At 38.4% G+C, this 20,815-nt stretch overlaps 1 protein-coding gene across 1 annotated transcript; it reads left to right on the forward strand.

The window, feature by feature from the left end:
• Nucleotides 1–1,350: 1,350 nt before the first annotated feature.
• Nucleotides 1,351–8,920, forward strand: LOC128306985 (ubiquitin carboxyl-terminal hydrolase 45). The gene is made up of 3 exons (XM_053044675.1): nt 1,351–1,484; nt 2,219–2,598; nt 2,727–8,920. The coding sequence occupies exons 2-3, from the start codon at nt 2,245–2,247 to the stop codon at nt 5,358–5,360; spliced, it is 2,988 nt and encodes a 995-aa protein (XP_052900635.1). The 5' UTR covers nt 1,351–1,484; nt 2,219–2,244; the 3' UTR covers nt 5,361–8,920.
• Nucleotides 8,921–20,815: the final 11,895 nt, after the last annotated feature.

Consider the following 20,815-nt stretch of genomic DNA (forward strand, 5'->3'; position numbering starts at 1 on the left):
GATAGCTGGTATGAACAAGAACGAGGAAAGGATCCCGAACTACAACTGTGTTGCCTTATTCCTGTGTAGACACACCCAGCGATTGTTCCAGCACCACATCGCAATACTTTTTTGTCGGAATAGATTCTCTAAACGCCATCAACCCTCGGAGTCCGAATCTGTTTTAACATGTTGAATTTGTGTAGCTGATGGTAATGTTTGTGTAGTTTTTGTGGCACTAAAGGCCGTGAATGAAAAATACATGTACATTTTGCAGGTAGCGTGTTTTAGCACTGCGGTTGCACGAGGCAAGCTTTAATTGAAAGAAAGGAGTGCACTGCCCTATTACACATGCCGGTATAATCATGATTCTGTATCTCTTCCATCGGGTCTGCAGGATTGCAAACATTTTTTTACAATATTATTCCATTTGTCCCTATTGGTCTCATCCTTGACGAAATGACTTTTTGTGTAATACAGGAACGATGACACACCTGTTTTACTTCGGTTTGCAAAACATTAAACATTTTCTAATCCTCCGTTAGTTGATAACACATCACGGATATGTTTCTAACCTATTGCCGATTCGATGCAGTTTTTCGAAGGAGAAAGGTTTTCCACATAGTCAGATGGTAAAATGGCATCATCGGAAGCGTTTACCGTATCTGAAACGATTCACAAATATCGCACTGTGTTTATCTCAAACCATATAAAGAAAACACATTTTTCGTGGCCGAGGTCATAAATACATCAAAACGCTTACCGGGTAGTACGTACACCATCAATTTTACGCATTTTTCGCGATTTGTTGATGAAGAAATACAACAGCATTACGTTTTCCATTCCACTACACCGTTGTTGCTTTTGTAGCTCTACAGTCGTCTTTTAAACAAAACAGACGCATAGGACAATTCAATAAAACGCTAGAAACATTTGCACAATCAGACATACACAAGTTCAATTCTATAAATAGCTAGCTTGCATTCGGACCGGACTGTTGTAGGGTTTCATTGGGGAAAGACGACCGAAGGAAAAAAGCGGCACAAAAAAAGCTCGGAAAAAAGCGGCACAAAAAATAATTTTTGCAGCTTTTTTTTTGTGCCGCCATGACAGTTGGTCCGATGAGGTGTTATTAAGACGTCTTTCCGTCGTCTCTACGGGGACGAAAAGACCGCGCAAAGACGTCTTTTCATGTGACGTTTTGGAGCATGGGGCTATACGCATTCACCTGTATCCTCTACGTACTTTGGTAGAAAGTTTGACATTTTTCTTGTAATCTCTATACCTTGTGGAAATCTGATCTAGAGCAATCCTGTTGACAGCACGCACGCGACCAATTACGGGTTCTTTGGTGTGTTCACGGTGTGATCGGTGGGATGTATTTCGTATGAATTTTGCAACTAAATGTGCTGAATCAGTCAAAATTACGTGGAGCTGCACGTGAAGTAGCTGGAATTTAGTGCGAAAAGTAGCGAAAATATCGTGAAATTGCAGTTAAGTTGGTGGTGAGCATATAAGTTTATTGCATTTTTCTGTTCATGGATACACCATGCTTAAAAAGTAATATTGCTAACCTATTTTTAAGTCTTCTTTTTGTGATGGTATCCATTTTAAACGGTGTTTTATGCTTGTAGATTCTAATGAGGTACGTTTTCGTGATGAAGATGAAGATATCATCAGTTGACGGACATGAAGTACGTCTAAAATCCAAACTACACACAAGCTTTCTTGGCAGGCGATGCTATATTCGTCGGTTCCCAGACTATCGGATCGTGTCTGGCCAGACCGCGTTGGACGACCCGCTATCATCCGTTGGATTGGTTGTTGTTTTATGACCATTCCACCTTGCAGCTCAAGATTAGTCCATTTTTGGTATCTTTAACTCTTTGAGCTTGGTGTTTAATAATTACAACATTTTTATGAATTGAGCCTGACGCTGTTCAAGCTACACGTACCAGACCGATTTTTGTACGGAATTGACAGCAGGCGACAGGCTGTGCCATGAGGCTGAGCGCTGTCAAATTGTGTGTAGTTCGGATGTAACTTTTCTAACTTTATTCCATATCCATTTTTTGTGTAAGTTTATGGGCGACTTTATTATGCTTAATTTCGTTACACGGTGGTATAGATTATAATTTTCCTTATTTTAAGTACACAGTGAAATACACCGTAACTTTGCGCCGTAGTATCGTCTATTTGTATATGTGAGTAATTGTTTTTTCTTTGTTTTACGCGAAAGCTTCTACCGGAAGAGGGAACATTATTATGGGAAAAAGGCAGCGCAGTGACTACCGAGTGGACGGTGGAGCCTCCTCGACAGAATCAAACGATGAAACAATACTTTCCACCAAGATGAATGGGGGTGAAGTGTGTACACACATACAAAAATCTATTGACTTGAACACGATACGGAAACAAATCAAAACCAATGACGCCTGGTTTAAAAAGGTTTGTGGCAAGTGTATGGATGACCCAGCTACACACGGTGGAAACCATATCCACGAATCATCGAAAGCGTTCAGCGATGCCAGTTGTGAGACGGCGTTGTGGCTTTGTCTCAAGTGTGGAACGCAACTGTGTGGTCGGAAGCAAAATGAGCATGCTTTAAAACATTATACAGTAAGTTTTGCAGAGAGGAAAACAAAAGTCACTAATTTGCGATCGTATGCTGTTGTGAACCAGCACACGCCCTATTAGCCTGTGAGTGTGTTAATGCATTCCATTCCATTTTTGTTATATTCTTATAGGTACCTCGTTCGGACGTTCACGCACTTGCCATGAATACCACTACGATGGACGTGTGGTGTTATTGCTGTAATGTGGCAGTCGATTCGTTCGCGAAACCAAAGCTACTCGAACTGGTTGAGCTTATTAAACGTGAAGTAATGAAAGTTCGGTTCTCCGGTACTGGCAACACATCTATTGCGGATATGCAAACTAAATTGCGAGATACAACAGAGTCAGTCAGAAGCATGGCACTTCAATCAAACACAAACAGCTCGTTCGATGTACCGGATGCTGCAAAATTTAACCCCAACAATCAAACTTACGAACACAAACCGGACAGTGGGTATAGTGGAACTGGGCCAAATCAGATCAACCAAGCTTCGTCCCCGATTGTTCGGCATGCGATGCCTATGAAATCCATAGTAGATTCGCTCCCCCGTGTGCGTGGTCTGTCCAATCTTGGCAACACTTGCTTCTTCAACGCCGTCTTGCAGTGTCTGGCTCGTACACCTTATCTACTTGATATCTTAAAACAGTCTGCGACCGAAGGTGAGAAGGTACACATACCTGGTGGGATTTTAAAATTGCATGACGGTTCTGACATGGCGATGCCACCTATAGACGGTGCATTGACCAATTGGCGCAGTCTCACTGAAGCGCTGGCCGAGTTGCTAAGCGAATTAACGGCGAATGCGGAAGAATCACTATCACCGAATTGGTTGCTTCAGGAATTGACCAGCAAGTGGCCCCAGTTCGATGGGGGTGATCAGCACGATTCGCATGAATTATTGCGGCATCTCTTGGAAAGTGTGCGCACAGATGATTTACGCCGCTACCAGTCCCTAATAATGCAACGGCTCGGGTTGCAGGTTACAACGCGGCAACAGCTGCAAAACGCGGATAGCACACAGAAGGCAGTGGCAAAGTTCTACAATGAACAGATTTCTCAGTGGGTGTTCCGTCCGGAGCAGGTATTCAGAGGCTCGCTCGTCTCTACCTTAACCTGTCAGGACTGCCATCATACATCGTCGCAGCATGAATACTTCCTTGATATTTCGCTACCGGTCTGCGTAGAGAAGCCACAACCTCCAATCAGGCGAAGAAGTAGTCCCGAGCCAGATGGGCATACCTCCGGAGGAACGACGTTGTCTGGTGTCAGGGGAGCGTCAGCAACATCAACAGATGGGACACCAGTATCAAAGTCTGCTACCAAAAAGGAACGAGAATCTAATAAAAAAGCGAAAAGGATTGCAAAGCATCAGAAAAATAGAATTAACCTGTCGTCGGTTGGAAGTGGTGGTGGAATATTAGCGTCTACTGGTGGAGATAAAGTAGGCAACGGGAGTGAGGAAAGCGAATTCATGGCTCATATGGTACCGTTAACCGATGATCAGCCATTCCAGTCCGATTGTTCCAAGGTGAACGATGGGTCTTCAGACGATTCGAATGAACCGTCCGACGCTGATGTAGAAGACAATGACGTGACGGATGATCCGCTATCGAAGAATGGTGCAATGTCAATTGTGGATCAAAACGGCAACCAATTGCGTCCTCTGCCAGAAAAAACGGACGATACGCCAGAAAACCTGAACAAGGAGACAGATGGAAACAATATTGTGTGCGCAGTTGGTATTAGCGCACAGCGAGCAGCACATATTGCGCGGCAGCTACCGCCTGGGACTGCAGGAAGCAGCGAAACAGATGAAGATACTGTGAAGCGAAGAGGAGAATTACATCTAGGCACTAGTGGACGGGATGGAGGTGACAAAGGTTGCACTAGTGAGCCAAAGCGCGGTCGTCAGCGCACATTTAGTCGTGCAGATTGGAGTAACACGATTGCGCCGCGCTATCAATGTGAGGATGGAGAGTACTCGATACAGTCGTGCTTTAATAATTTTACCGCTGTTGAACTGATGACTGGCAATAACAAGGTATGTTGTGAAGCATGTACAGAGCGCATCAACGGCAAGGGTGGTAAGTCGGTCAACACGAATGCGACGAAGCAATTGCTTATATCTCAACCACCAGCAGTTCTGATCTTGCACTTAAAGCGCTTTCAGGTAGGGTTAAGAAGTGTATTCAAAAAGCTAAACAAGCTGGTTTCGTTCCCATTCGTCCTGGACATAGCACCGTTCTGTGGTTCGAAAGTTAAACGTGCATCGCACATTCGACCCGGTCAGAAAAGAATCTTATACGCATTGTACGGATTAGTAGAGCATTCTGGTTCTATGCATGGCGGACATTACGTCGCATACGTGAAGGTGCGCCCTAAGTTTGGCCCAGACGACGAGCGATGGAAGTTCATCCCTCAGGGCTCCAAGGATGAGCTTGATCGTAAGTCTGAACAAGAGATGGTCGAAGAGCAGGCGCGGCGTATGGGAATTCACAATCGCGATAGTGACGATTCTCTTAGTTCATACCATACAACCAGCGATAACGATGACAACGGGCAGAAGCTACCGAAGGAGCAGAAAGAACAAGACGAGCCTGAAGGTGAAGTTGGTTATACCCCAAAGTCTACCGAACCGTTGCCAGATGTTGAGCCACCACCGGGCAAATGGTATTGTGTATCGGATAGCTATGTTCGTGAAGTGACAGAGGAAAGCGTGTTGAAAGTACAGGCCTATTTGCTATTCTACGAGCGTATATTCTAATTGTGTATCATTTACCCCTTATCGTTTATGCCTATTTGGTTACCCGCACAGTTATTTTTGTTTAATTGCTCTCAGGATTGTTAACTTAAATCTTGTGGATACACATGAATGTAAGTTATCGAAAAATGATTGAGACGGAAAAGTCGACCGAATCTTAGCACTTTCTGTGTACTTCCGTATACGGTCAGTTCCAAAATCAATTTGATAAGATTAGGAAGCGCGCCGCCTATTATCCTCCCGATACTCTCTCTGTCTTTCTCTCCTGAGAAGCGCTCACACTCCCTTTCCCAAACGCTGATACTTTATCCACATTAATCTGCATCCATAGTGCATCGGTTAAGCTCTGAGAGTTCTTTAGAATTTAAAGTGATTGCTTATCACATTTTTCATCAAATGTCACCGTGATAATTTGAGTGTCTCATTTACTACTTCAAGTTTAAGTATATTGTGCCCGCGCAATGCTGTATAAGTTAAGTTAAAAGTTGTTAATTTCGTTTTGATCGATTATAGTATTTTACTAGAATTATTACAAAAAATCCATTAAAATTGCTGTTCTATGACAAGTGAGTTTGTCAGCTCTTTTTGTCAAAGTGCAATGGTTTGTAAATGATTTTGGTGCTAACCAAATCTAATGATTTGAATTTGATGAATCAAGATATTTGAATACTTTTTGATTGATTAAAATAACTTACACTGTTGGCTTCCTTTATAACAAGAGCTGTCAAACTCAAACGATCTCGTGGGCTAGATATGCAAAAATAATGATTTCTGATTGTATGGAATGCTTCGTAATGGAGAGACAAACATGAGAGATGTCTCGATTGAAAGCTAAGACTAACAGTGTAAATTTGATGTTAATTAATTAATTGATCCATTTTAGTTATTGTATTTTGCAGCGCATAACGACCCCAGATTTACGTAAATTGCCTCATAGTGTGTTGAGTGTAGAAGGTTATATTTTCTCGCATTTACAAAGTTTCAACAAAAAAAAACATTGTTCAGATATATTTTTTTTGATTATAATTATGCTTCAATTCTAACACGTTTAGTGTTAACTATAACTCTTTTACAACAAATCAAATCAATTTCTGGACCAAAAAGCAGGAGTGACGAATTGAATGCAGCAAAATTGTACCATTTTGAGGTTCCCCAATTTCACATAGACGCTGGAACGCATTCTCCGCGTATATCGGGTATCGACTGTATTTGAATTAGGGTGATGCGGCGTTGAACGTGTTAACAAAGATACATGTATTCATGTATTCATTTTATTCACGTTCGCGGTACTAGTTTTAAATAAATTGGCAATTGACCACTACATTTAGCATGGTCATGTGGAAATAAATCAACGACCATATGTACCACTAATTTTAACATCATAATTGATGATGCTTCAGTATCTATGTTCCAATCAGAAGATAATTTCTCCATTTTCGTGAATCGTTTTTTTTTTGTTTCTTTAGATTGCCGTATCGACTATTCAGTCCTTACTTATGGTGGTTCGGTTCAGATGGGATTCAACTTTATTTTATTTCGAAAATAAAATGGTCTGTCTACCATTATATTCAGATAATATGAATTTTGTACCGGTCCAGTCTTGTGGGATTGGCATATCTACCAAGTGGCACGGTTGTGTTCTTGGTAGAAGCATTTTGAACCGTCTAGCATTTTGTTACATATCCGTGAAGAGCATTGCTGGTCAAAAGCTTCACAATTTGGTTGCCTTAATTTATAATGAGTTCTGCAGCAATATTTTTTTAACAGAAATATCCAGGGGTCTATATTGGTGGTTAAGTTATAATTAATTTAGGAGAGCTGGACGATGATGCTTATTGGATGTCATGCTATAGAATATTTATGTAAAAGTTTTATGCGTGACCACGGTAGAAATGTTTAATGCAAAAATTATTGTGATTAACATGAAGTGTGTACCGTTGAGAATTTACTGGTGTAGTAGTTGCAATGTGAAGGGCCTAGTGTTTTGTTTTGTATTTTGGTTACAAACTTATACTTTTTATACTTTGTACATCTTTATCATTGAACTAATCGTGGGGTACCATTATTATTTTTGGAAATTATTGCTTTTACACGAACCTTCGAAATGTGAATTTAATACTACAAGTTCAGAAAGTCTAGACTGTTAATTTGCTGCTATTCTATGTCTGATTAATTTATAAAGAAAAGAAAAGAAAGAAAAGAAACTTTATAAATGGGTCGATATGCACCGGAAAATATAATGATTACCATCATCGGTTAATATTTTCCCATAATTTTATGAATCTTTTAAATTATCGACCGTATATGGATCAATTATGTTTTCAACAAAATGCTTCCAATTAACCTGTTATGTCGTTGGCCGGATGTTCGACGCGGGTATCCGTATTTTATAATAAAATTGTGGCTCATTAATCTAGAGAAATATACTTTGCTTGAACGAATTCTTTCTTCTCAATATATTAAAAAAGAAAACAAACAAGACAACGAACGGTGACAAAGAGTTCATCGACGATAGGGACTTGAAACTAATAGATCTTAAGAAATGTAGCTTATTTGGCAGCGAGGGTTAAAACAATTGAAATCTTTTTTCTATCCGAATTTAATGGTTTAAACAGGCCGTCCCCGAGAAACGCGGTTCCTCTTACACGCGTTTTCGATGATACGCGGTTTTCGGAAATTCTACAGCTGGGTTAGTTTATAGCACAAAATCTAAGCAAAAAGATGGAAAATTGGTCGAAAATATCTATTTTTGTCATATAAAGCATTTGTTTTTAATTTATTTTAATGTAATCGTTCTATAACACGCCTGAAGAGTTGAATAAATTATGTACAGAGAAAGAAGTCGACTCATTGATTTTGAAGAATAAACCAAATTGCTCCAGGATTCGACTTACGCGGAGATTCGAGATTCGGGGACTGCCTGCACTACAAACCTTTAAATAACGAGTTCAATCCGTTCCAGTGTTTCACTCGTACGAAAAGCTTGTTGTACGGGAAGTTCTTGTACCACACGAATTACATATAAAATCAAATAAAATAATGATTTATTCCTGCTGCAAAACCTGATTCGTTGATATTGCCTGTCGGTAGTTTTGTGAGTTGCTCTGTAAATGGGTCTTCCATGTGTGTTGTTAAGTGCTCTTCGATGTTATTGTTGTCGGTTTCCAATTGATCAACGTCATAAGTTCATCAACAGGATTTTCTTTGGTAGCATTAATGCGTGCAGCTTCCATTCATTTCATGTCATGCTGAACTACTTTCATGTTTTTTTTCAGATTCAAGCAAAACAAAATGTTCCCAAATGCTCTAAATGTTAGATTTTGTTCATTGGAAGGTACAATAGCTCGTTTTTTGCGAAAAATTGGTCATAAGGAGTACTCGTTATGAAAAGGTTGATTGAATCAAATCCCAGATCTAAGCATTTGTACTGCATGTCATTAGATTTTCTTAACACGCCAGTAAGACCCACGTAAATAAAACAAAAGTAATAACTAATTTATGTGAACATATTTTTGGAATTGTAGATATCTTGGATTGAATAAAGGAATTATTTAATAAAAGGGTTATAAATTTGTAAAGCAATACAAATTCAAATGGATCTTTATAAAAAAAGTAATAAAACTGAAGATTTCTGCTTATGATTAGTGTTTTGGGCAGCATGTTTGTGTGGTTGTATAAAGTGATCTGATTAAGTATGAATAAAAGACGTATTTCGATCGATAAATCTTTATATTTACCGTCTATAGCACCAAGTCCAAGGATGTCGAATTTTAAATTATCATATAACAGGCATATGAGTTTCTAGAGCAATACACATGCAAATGGATCATCATGAATATAGGACATGATTAAGCAACTAACAGTGAAAATTGTGGCAATGATAAGTGCTTAATATTTAGTTCTTTCATCAAATGTGATCATAATAATTGTGTTATTTGTTGTCTGCAGCATGAACTTTGAGGTATATTGTAAGATAATCAGAAGTATAGTGCGAGGGTCGAACATTTGCTTACCAACATTTGCCGCAATACGGTCTGGCCGTCTCTTCAGAATAAAAAAATAACATTTGCAAGACAAACTGGAAAGGTAGAATACGTATTACAAATACAGTCCGTCAATATCGACTACCACGGGCGTGCTATCAGTTCTCACAATTATCTAAGGAGTTATCTCCAACATAGCTGGTCCGAGCTGCTAGGGGGCCATACATCTTTAGAGTTGTTATTATGTTTTCCATCAACCTTCACAGAGTACGACCTAAAGAGTGACATGCTGCACCATCCGATTGTTGACTAAGAATAGAATAAAAAAGAGTTTACAGGAAACAGGTCGTCGATGGAAACAGGTGTACTTAACTTTGCACTGAGCGCTGATTTGGGTTGAAAATTAAACTTAACTTTCTCAGGGTTTTAAACGCATTAGATCATCCTTGGAACATTAGCTGGGTTTTAAAATATTATCTCATATTATATCATATTAGGTGTCAATACACAACACAAAATCAAATCGGTTTCTAATAGATAATTTTTAAGGAGTTACGAAGTTGAAATCTAGCAACCGACACGAACGGACGTGTATCGCAAAACCCATCGTTCATATGCGTTCTACTACCACGTAAGCCCTTGCCAAGCGTAACTGCGTTCCAAACTCTTCTGTTCAACACGGATTTATTCCGAAACGTTCGACTATCACCAACCTGTTTGAGCTTGTCAGTCTCTGCCACAGGACCATCAGTGCCGGCTCCCAGATCGACGCGGACATGAAAGTTGCCTTAGACAGCGTGCCACACGCATTGTTGCTCGCCATACTCCAGGCGCTTGGTCTGCTTGTGCAGTGGCTTGGCTGGATGCTTTCTTACCTCGCCCGTTCATACTGCGTGAAAATGAGACCACACATTTCGCGCAGATTTCGTAATTGTCCGCTCGCAAACGTGGGAGCACTACTTTTAACGACGATGTAATTTTGGTAAGGTTTTCACTACAGCACAGAGAACACTAGGTCCATAACCTGTTAAAAGACAGGGCGGAGTAAAACGATCACTTCGAATGATAATTAACACACAGCATGGTGCAATGATTACTTCGATATTATCTTCTTTATTCTCGAAGCGTAACTGATATGAACGCCAGCTACCAGTGTCTAACTCCAGTAGTGTCTGGAGTAGTGTCTCCAGTAGTAACCTATTGTTGTAAACGTTGCACATTCTTAACAGAAAGATGAACAGTTTTCTGTTTGTACACAGTAGCGACCATTGACGAAATGGAAATATATGCTACTTGTGGTTGCTCTCGTGAAGTTAATGATTTAGTTAGACATCATCAGATCTTGTCGGACAAAAATCACCGTATCACGTATTTCAGAGTAAGTCGAATCTGAGAGTAAAATCGTTTATACTTCAAAGTTAGATAGATACTGACTTTCTTCTCTGTACTTAATTTATTGAGCAAATTGCTTGACTTTTTGAAAGAATATACTACTTTATTGAATATCAGTTGCAAAGCGTTTCTCAAAAGGTTTCATCCGATATTATCCACAGATTTTCAAGATGAAATTCACTTTACTCGGTGATACAGTTCCCGACACATTCCCGAAACGACACACAATTCAGAAACCACTTTGAACAGTAAACCATCCCAGCCGTACTGGGGGTACACAGAAATTTTTTTTTTATTTCATCAATATGATGACGGCTTTTACGCAATACGGCCTGGCCGTCTCTGAATACCCCGCCGCCTTGCGAATTGCCTTATCCCGAACATACTCGGTTGTATTGGTCGTTGTTGTATGGTTGTACGTCGTTTGGGGTCTTGTTATTGTACTATTGTTGCTGTTCGTTATGTCTGTCCTAATGTTTTATGGGACGATCTTGGTCTGATGCTATTGCTGTAGTTCTTGTAGTTGTGGAACTATTGCTTGTGTTGTGGCTGATGTGTGATTGCGCCGCTCTTCACTGGAGCAACCTCCGAAGGAGCAAAGACTTCCATTTCAGTTTTCGTTGGAGAGAACTTGATACCAAGGTTATTAGACCACTCGGCAAGATTGTCCAGAGTGGTTTGTAAAGCCTGTTGTATTTCGGCGGCGTTCTTGCTAGCAATTGAGATGACGCCGTCGTCTGCCAATTGTGTAATACTGCAGTTGGGTGCTAGACAAGAATCTATATCACTCACATAAAAATTATATAGCAGGGCGCTCAAATTCTTGTGCAAGTCCATGATAGCTGGTTCGTTGCAATTGAACGTGAGCATTGTTAAAATTCATTACTTTTTCCGACAAAGCTTGAATAAAAAACTATTCGATATATAGCTGCCAGTCCAGCAGTTTGCAGTTTTTGACTCAGTTTGTGCGGAGGACCTGAGTCAAACGCCCCCTGTATATCTAGAAAAATAGGTCCCATGTTTTGCTCCCATGAGCCAAGGATAACTCCACCATGGAGAATGGTGAGTCTAATATTGGATCACTATCAGGCACATCTTGAATGAAATTTTGCGCTGGAACGAAATCGAAAAAAAAGGCAAGCTCCAAGCTCCCCATACAAATGACAAGCTCGGTTAAGCCTAGGTATAAATAATTAGATCCTAATGAAAGCTTCGGTCAGCTGCTCGGTAAATGTCTGATCAAACCTTTTTTAGCAAGTCTGAACTAGGTTGCCATGTTTCCCGTATGTTAACAACGCAAACAAAAAGTTTTAACGAAAATAACAAATTACAAGGACTATTTTAAAATCAGATTTCTTTATTATTAGCTAATCGGCCCGGTTACAGGGCTATGCAACAGAATTAGTGGACGTTGTTAATTTTATTTCATTCAGTTTAATAATTCGTCAAATTTCACATCGCCCGGGATGCCTTGGCTTGGCTGTAACCTTGGCTCTCATAAAAAAAATATTCGGCAAAGTATATTCCAAGCATAGTCCAAGTTGTTATTTTAGGTTTTTACAGACATTGACATTTTACAGGCATTTACAGACAATTTACAGGCATTTTATTGTGGGTATTAGACGTTCCAAGTAAAGTTCCACAATAATTATTTTTGACGTTTTAGAATTTTGTCGTAAAAAATCATCATCTTTGAAGAGCCATAACATGGAACCGACATTGATATTGAACTACGTTTTCAATAGTTATAAGCCTCCCAACTTTTTGGCCACCCGTGAAGTATTTTTGCCAGGAATAGGATTATTGAAAAAAATAATCGTAAAACAATAATTAAACAATTTAAAAAAAAGACTCACATATATTTCATGGAAAACTACGGCGAATTTCATATGTAACAGGTGGGCTGATAATTGTTTGGCCTATGACAGTAAAACATCCTTCATCCGACGAAATTTTTTTCCCCAGCGAGCATCCTTCGCAATCTGAGGAATGGAAATAGTCACTGGGAGCCATATCTGAGCAATACTATGGGTGGGGAAACAATTCGTAGTCTAATTCATGAATTTTGCCATTGTTTTCTCTGATTTGTGGCACTGAGCAAACTTTTTTTTCTTCAAATGTGGGCGTTTTTTGGCGATTTCGTCCTTCAAACGTTCCAATAACTTGATATAGTAGTCGAAATTAATGGTCTTTCCTTTTTAAGAAAGTTGATGAAGATTATTCCTTGCGAATTCAAAAAACCTGACGTCATAACCTTGCCAACTCATAGTTGCGTTTTCACCCGCTTTGGAGCAGGTTCATCGCGTCCTGTCCACTTGGATGACTGTCTATTGGACTTTGGAGTGAAGTAGAGAAGCCAAGACTCATCCGTGGTAACATATTGACGCAAAAACTAGGATTTATTTCGCTACTACTCAGAAATAAACTACTCCGAATCATCAAACCGTTGTTGTTTTTGGTCAAATGTGAGCTCGCGCAGCAGTCATTTTGCACAAGGCTATCCCATATCCAAATACTCGTGAACGATATGTCCAGCACGTTCTTTAGACATCTTTAGGGTGTCAGCTATCTCGATCAAATTCACATTATGGGTGCTCTTAATAATTTTGTCATTTTTTAAATGTTTTCTCCTATAACCACCTCTTTTGGGCTTCCACTGTGTTCACCGTCCTCAGGGCTAATTTCACCACGTTTAAATTTAGCATACCAATATTTGATGGTTGATTTTGGTAGAGCAGTGTCCAAAGACTCTTCATCAAGCCAATTTTTGGCTTCAACTGTATTTTTACCCTTCAAAAACCAATATTTTATCATCACGCGAAATTCCTTCTTTTAAATGATTACTCAAAACACAAAAGTTGCGTCATACAAAATACTCTAGCTCATTAGGTTTTGGCCCGAGTGCTGTCAAATTTGGACAGAATTGAAGGTCGGTACAAACGAAATATGATATGGATAAAAATTTTCTAGCGCGATATATGTGTTAGGCCAAACAATTATCAGCCCACCTGTTATTTTCCAAGTTTTAAATAGCATAATAGCGATTTGTAGAAAAAAAGTTATTAGCGAATAAAAACGCCTGCTACCGGGGTAGACGGTTGCCAGGAATAGGGTTAACATATTCAGCCCGCATTGGGTGATGCCAATGTTTACCGCCCGTATGAAGTTTGTTAGTTTACTGCGTATTTTTACAATTTCTGTTTTACCATACCATGCTATTACCATAATTAGTGATTATAAACGATAAAGACCCAATATTTTTATTCATGAAATCCTGTACATTAAATAGTTATGTTCGGTTTTGTCGTTAATAGAATCTTGATTCTGGCGTGATCCGGTGGTGTATTGGAAGCGGCACCGGTTTTCCAACCGGCCCATTCCCGAGCAGCAAAGGGATTGCCGTTCTTACAGAAAAAAGATAATCTTGGTTTCATGAATTCTATCTCAAAAAACACTTATTATGGAATATTCCAAAAACCGAACTCAGTCTTCATATCAATGCAATTTGTAAATTTATGAGTTATATGTAAGCGCCTATTGATGAATCTGTGCTTCCCGAGAGCAGTTGTATCCTACACATAACCCACATTGATCAACATTCGACCCTGGGTGGTGATGGCAATGGTGTAACCGGGTGAGTGCTGCAAGTTACTAGATACAATCTTTTAAAGTTAGAGTTATTATGTAACATCATTCGATATCCCATGCTGTATATATAGTTCCTTAGATGTTTTTTCTTTGTTTTGGGCATTTTTTACTCACTCGTATAATCCCTCTCAAACCCGCTTCCCGAAAATATTAACTCATAAACTCATTGTTGAATTTCATCATCTTTCTAAGGCGGGAATCGTAATAACAGACCGCTTATTGTTCGCTTGTGAGGGAGATAACATACTTTAGCATGTCCGCCTGTTGACGATGGCGCTGGGCGTTGGACACGATATCTCCCTCATATGTCTACTCACTACAGTGACAGGCACGTGTTTGGGAACATCAAGATACAAGAATGGAAATTTTACATTTGGGAGCTGTGTACTCTCAGTTGTTATCACATACGGTAGACTATTCGGCGCATGCTCCATAAAAGAAGCTTCCATGGACGAGACCTAGGTCTCTCTTCTAGTCTTTCGTATTCGTTTGGCAGGTTATCCTGGAAAAGTCTCTCTCAAATTTACGGTAGTAAGATGCAAACAGCGATTGGCAGAACATAGCATTGGTTTAACTACATTTGTAAGAGATGCTAAGCGACCGTAGACTCTGGAACTATCTTAAAAATTTAGGGAGATATTCAGAGTAACAAAGGACACGGAATCTGCATGTCATTGTTGAACATCATTACAGTGAAAGACGTTCTGTGTAATTGCAATAACCCGAATGTTTAGAATAGAGCTAAAGTGTGGTCAACCAATCTCTTAACTAACCGATGGTGCGTCTGTGTGTGCGTGTGTGTACGCGTGTGTGTATGCGGATGTGTGTTTGTATTTAGCTTCTGTTTAAGTGTGAAGTCTATGTACACCCGGCTAGAAAGTCTATTACAAAAGGCTAACAGGTCATTCAGAAATTATTCGTGGCAGAAACCTTTGATGTAAAGTTGTACATGCGGTTTATTGTAAATGTCTATATTTTCTCCCGAATTGCGTGGGTGTCATAATCTTAACATCTTGATATTTACAGAATCACAGCCAGTTATATAAAGGTGCCAGTATATCTTATACTCTAACATGTACCTCCTAATGATTTCTATTAGACAAGCAGTGATGGTTTAGTGTCAAATTGGTCAACTTTACAACTCAAAAGCAGTGCACCTCAGCAATAAACCTGTCAATCAGCATTCTACCATAGACCACGACGAGCCAATCAATGCAAAATGTGTGAGTGGTTAGTGAATGTTATCTTAATCGACGTAGAGTGAACTATACGTAATTCATGTGGGTTTGTACAAAGTTATCAAATTCATTCTTTTCGGTGATAAATTAACAATTAGTTGCCACTTTTAGGAAGAAGCTGTGTTTACTGTGCGTGAATATTGGGTTTCTTCATATTCCACATGTAAATATTCTTTATGAGCTCATGAGCTTTATGCGTTCATGTTTCATCAGTGTGGGTTGTATTACTTCCAGCCTATACCTATACTTTGCCGAAGAAGCTATTTTACATAGATTTCATGGCAAACAGTTGGGAACCGAATAGCAAAATAGTTGCAGTATTAATCAGATCCACCTTATGTCCGCCGAGCATGCGTTCGTGCGTGTCGATGTAGGTAAAAGTTGTATGTGTCTCAGTATGTAGGTGAGTATGGCTTGTGCTCTGAACAATGTTACATAAGGACCTTCGTTTCGTGAAAGAAAAGCAAGCTTTATGAGCGAACAAGCATTTTGCTGTAAGCTTCTTGTTATGATTAATTCAGAAATCATAAACTATTTCTTTAAGAGGGAAATATGTCTTCAGTATTATAATATAGTTTTATCTGTTGTAATTTCTTCGAAGAGCGTTGAAACAATGCAAAACTGAGCAAGTACATTTAGCTACAGGAAATGAAAATATTCTTTGCACATTTTAAACAATTTAAGACGCCTGAAACATGATTTTCATGTTTTGTCTCATTGCATCATTTGAATTCTGTTAGTCAATTACTGCACTTGAGTGTTTACTTCGTGTTAAGCACACATAATGTTTTAAGCGGACCTAATGAAAGAATATCCAATTGCACAATTTAGTCACTAAAATAGGCGATGTTACTGAGAAGTGGTGTATGAAAAATGAAACCAGGCACGAAAGATTGTTTGAATGCCCTCAAATAGTGTTTCATGTGGAACTGTTACATCGTTCATTTACCTGTATGAAAAATGAATTCAAAGATAATTATGCAACAGGCTACACCGTGAGAGAGTTTACTTTCGTTTAGAAGAGTACACATTTTAGAATAAAAAGCCCATCTCTTACCTGATGAAAATGAGAAAATCTCTATGAGTTTGAGGGCAGTTTGTGGGGCTCTAGAATTCAAAGTATTTATTATGACATACTTTTCATTCCTGTATTGTTTATTAATGTGTAGTATAGTTTATATTTTCTTTGAAGGAAATTTGCTTGTTAAGGAATATGTGCATCGTTTTCCGAAATTCTGCTCATGCTCATTTCTCTGAAAAGTAAAAGCTTCTCTTGTTCCTAACCACTTTTTACCATCCCTCGTATAACTTTTATAGAACACGTGAGCATATATGCTAGTCCTCCGAAAATGGAAGCGAAATACATAAAATAAAAGACACACACGCACTTACAAGATGTAATTTCAGAAAAAGTAGGTAACTACCCGATCGTACTTCCTACATCACAAATATTAGATGTGCAATTTTATGGTTGAAATTGTGATTAGGTATGTTCACACGATACGATTCCTGCTCGAGTTTTCACCCTCCGCGAAACTTTTTTTGCATGTGTTGGTGTATTCGAGCAGAGATGACAAATCTTTTTGAGCAGAAATTATTGGCCAACTTTGGTGGCAACACAAATCTTTTGCTTGCAATCTTTTGACATTCGCTTAGAAATTCAGTTGTACTGAAGGAAAGATGTAGGATCTCAGTAGCCAGAAAAAGGTAGTATGTTATAAAAGATTGGTACCGTTTGAAGTAGAAACATAAGCGTATCTGTTTTTATTGCTACTATGTGATGGTATGGGTATGATTTGCAGTTGAAGATTTGTATCGTGTAACCGTAACTATTGTTCTTTTCGATAACATGACTAGTCATTAATGGGAGATAAGGCGTGGTTATTGCTTCAATAATACTTATAAAACATCTATTTTTCTATAGTGTTCTATGACATTTTGCAAATCAGCTATGTGACACTATTACATGTTTTAAATGTCATTATATAGCGTATTTTTACCATAACAATAATGTTAAACACGGCGGCTGTCTGCTGCCATATCACTAATTTTGAACTAATTGTACCTTATTGAATTAGTTGAACTTTTATTTGATTTGCTTTAGTCGAAGAAATTTTATATAAAAAACCTTGTTGAAATAATCGAATAAATCTTTCATTTCTGAGTGCATTCGTTCGAAATTATATATAGATACTTAGTATCTAACGAATATTAATTCTAGCTTTCATCTAGTCGTTGGACGCATACTAACTTAACTAACATTAATTTAAATATACCAAATATAATAATCTAACTCTTCCCGGGGGTCGAAAAAGGACGTCCTCGGCCTGTAATTCATTGCCCTGAAAGTCTGGACTTTCTAGTTCTTTTCCAGCTTGCTAGGTATTAATTTTTAATTCTGTTTTTGTGTATTTTAATGTTGTAAGAGTCCTTGAATGTTAATCCATTTTCATTTCGTACTACAGATAGTTTAAAGGGATCGCGGTCTTTTGTAAGTCTTTGAGATGACTTGATGAACACAGGTTCATTTTGAGTGAGTGGCTTGGGTTCTTTTAAATGTTGGTGCTTATTTTCGTAGCTTTCTCTATATTTCTGTAATCTCTGTTGTACGACACTACGCAATTTGTCAAAGTTCTCTTCAATCTCCGCGCTATTTGTTATGTTACGCGTATTAAATATTATTGAACGTGGTTTAGATTTTGTAACTGAATGAAATGTATTGTTGTAAATATCTGTTAATATATTGATTTGCTGTTCTAGAGTAAGAGCCTTGTATTTATCTTTTAATGTACGGTAAAGTTATATCAATGTTGAATGGAACCTTTCTACTGTTCCATTGGAACTTGAACAACTCGCGTAGTGAATTTCTATGCGTAAGTCATTTAAGAATCCGACAAAATCAATAGAGGTGAATGACGGCTCTTGATCGCATACGATTGTCGCGGGACGTCCAAATTGACGAATGTGTTCTGTAATAGCTGTTTTTAAATCTACTATTGTTCGTGTTGGTATGGGAATTTTATTTGCAAATTTGGAAAATGAGTCGACAATCGTTAACCATTTAGCTTTTTTCAAAAAGAAAATATCTATGTGAATCCTATCAAATGGTGCTACCCCAAAGGTACTTTACCTAATAAGCTTAGGTGGATTTCGGTCATATTTGCTGAGTTTACATTTGTTGCAAGTGAGGATAAATGACTTCAGCTTGGTTTCCAAGTGAGGGAAAAAATAGCGTTGGTAAATTTGCAACTTATTTTCACTAATACCTCTATGTGCCTTTTCATGTGTCTCTCGTATAATTTTATCTTGTTCTGTCTCGTCTTGAATATCTTCCAATAATGTACTAGAAATAACGATTTTAAATGATTTATCGATGCAATACTTTTTATAAGTTTCCTGTACTAGTTGTATTACGGAAACCGGTAATTTGAAACAATTTATAACTTTAGGATTTAGTTGATTTTTGAATTTGTTAATTATATCTTGTTCTTCGTAACGTGGTTTGCAATAAGTGAACCTATAATACTTTGGAAATATTTCTTCGCAGGTGAGGCTCTCCGAGACGTCTATTTTAAGAACTGTCTGAGTTTTAAATGCATTGATAGGTTTTTCTGTACAAGGGATGAAAAAGTCGTCACTGGTGTCTGCGGAGTGAACAGTGTCGCAATCGCTTGTCGTATCAGAACTTGGAAATTCAACTAAAACTGAGCTGATGCTATTACTATCTGAATTTGGTGCTTGATCATTCAGATTTGCTTCGTTCGGCCTTATTCTTGATAATGCGTCCGCTATAACATTATTTCTTCCAGGTTTATACACCAAATCGTAATCATACTCCTCTAATACTAACTTACCCCTAACTATCCTCTGGTTTGAATTAGTAAGTGAGTAAGCTAATGGTTGGTGATCGGTTACAAGCTTAAAACGTCTGCCGTAAAGGTACGGTCGAAAATGCTTTACCGCCCAAACCATAGCAAGCAACTCTTTCTCTGTAGTAGAATATTTCTCTTCTGTCTTATTTAATGTGCGCGATGCGTATGCTACAGGCCTGTCGCTTTGTAATGTGCCTTGCGATAGAACTACTCCTATTGCGTAATCGCTTGCGTCGGTTGTGAGAATGAAATCTTTAGAGAAATCAGGGTAAATAAGTATTGATTCCATTGTTAGCAAACGTTTACACTTTTCAAAACATGTTACTATTTCCGCGGTAATTTCAAATTCGACGTCATTACGTAGCATTGCTGTTAAAGGCTTCACTAATTTAGCGAAATCCTTTATGAATTTCCTATAATAGCCTATTGTACCGAGAAACTGCCGTAATTCTTTTTCCGTTTTTGGGATTAGCCAATTTTTAATTGCGTCTATTTTACTACTATTAGGTTTTGCACCGTCTTCTGTTACTGTATGACCCAAAAAATCAACTTCCTTGCGAAAAAAGTCGCACTTGTTCAATTGGATTTTTAAGTTAGCTTCCTTGAGCTTTTTAAATATTTTCATTATGTCCCTCTTATGATCTTGCAATGAGCTGGAGAAAATGATAATGTCGTCCATGTACACGAAACAACAATTTCCTATTTCTTCCCTTAGGATACAATCCATTACGCGTTGAAAAGTAGCAGGCGCGTTTTTAAACCGAAAGGCATGCGAGTAAATTCATATTTGCCTGATGTTATCGAAAACGCAGTTTTTTCAATATCCTCTTCCGCCAATTGAATATGATGGAATCCCGAAACCAAATCAACCGTAGAAAAATAACATGTTCTTCCTAATTTATCTAGTATTTCCGATATTTCAGGGATTGGATATCTATCATTGATGGTCTTTTCATTTAGCTTTCGGTAATCCACTACCAACCGAAATTGCTAGTTTCCTAGCGCATCATCTTTTTTTGGGACTATCCACACTGGAGAAGTGTACGGTGATATTGATTCTCTGATTATTTCATCATCTAGCATCTTTTTAACCTGTCGCTGTACTTCATTTTCATAGATTTGCGGGTACTTATATGATTTCGTATGTACGGGAATATTATCTGTAGTTCTTATTTTGTGTTTGATTTTGTGTGTAAACGTAAGAGGGTTTTTTTTTCAAAATACAAAATTTCCTTGTTTAGTTTAATCACTTCGTGTATGGCCTGTTTTTCCTCTTCATTTAAATGATCTGTTGGTAGAAAATATTGGTCTCATCCCTCTGCCAT

This window comes from Anopheles moucheti, chromosome X, assembly GCF_943734755.1.
Source record: "Anopheles moucheti chromosome X, idAnoMoucSN_F20_07, whole genome shotgun sequence".
NCBI lineage: Eukaryota > Metazoa > Arthropoda > Insecta > Diptera > Culicidae > Anopheles > Anopheles moucheti.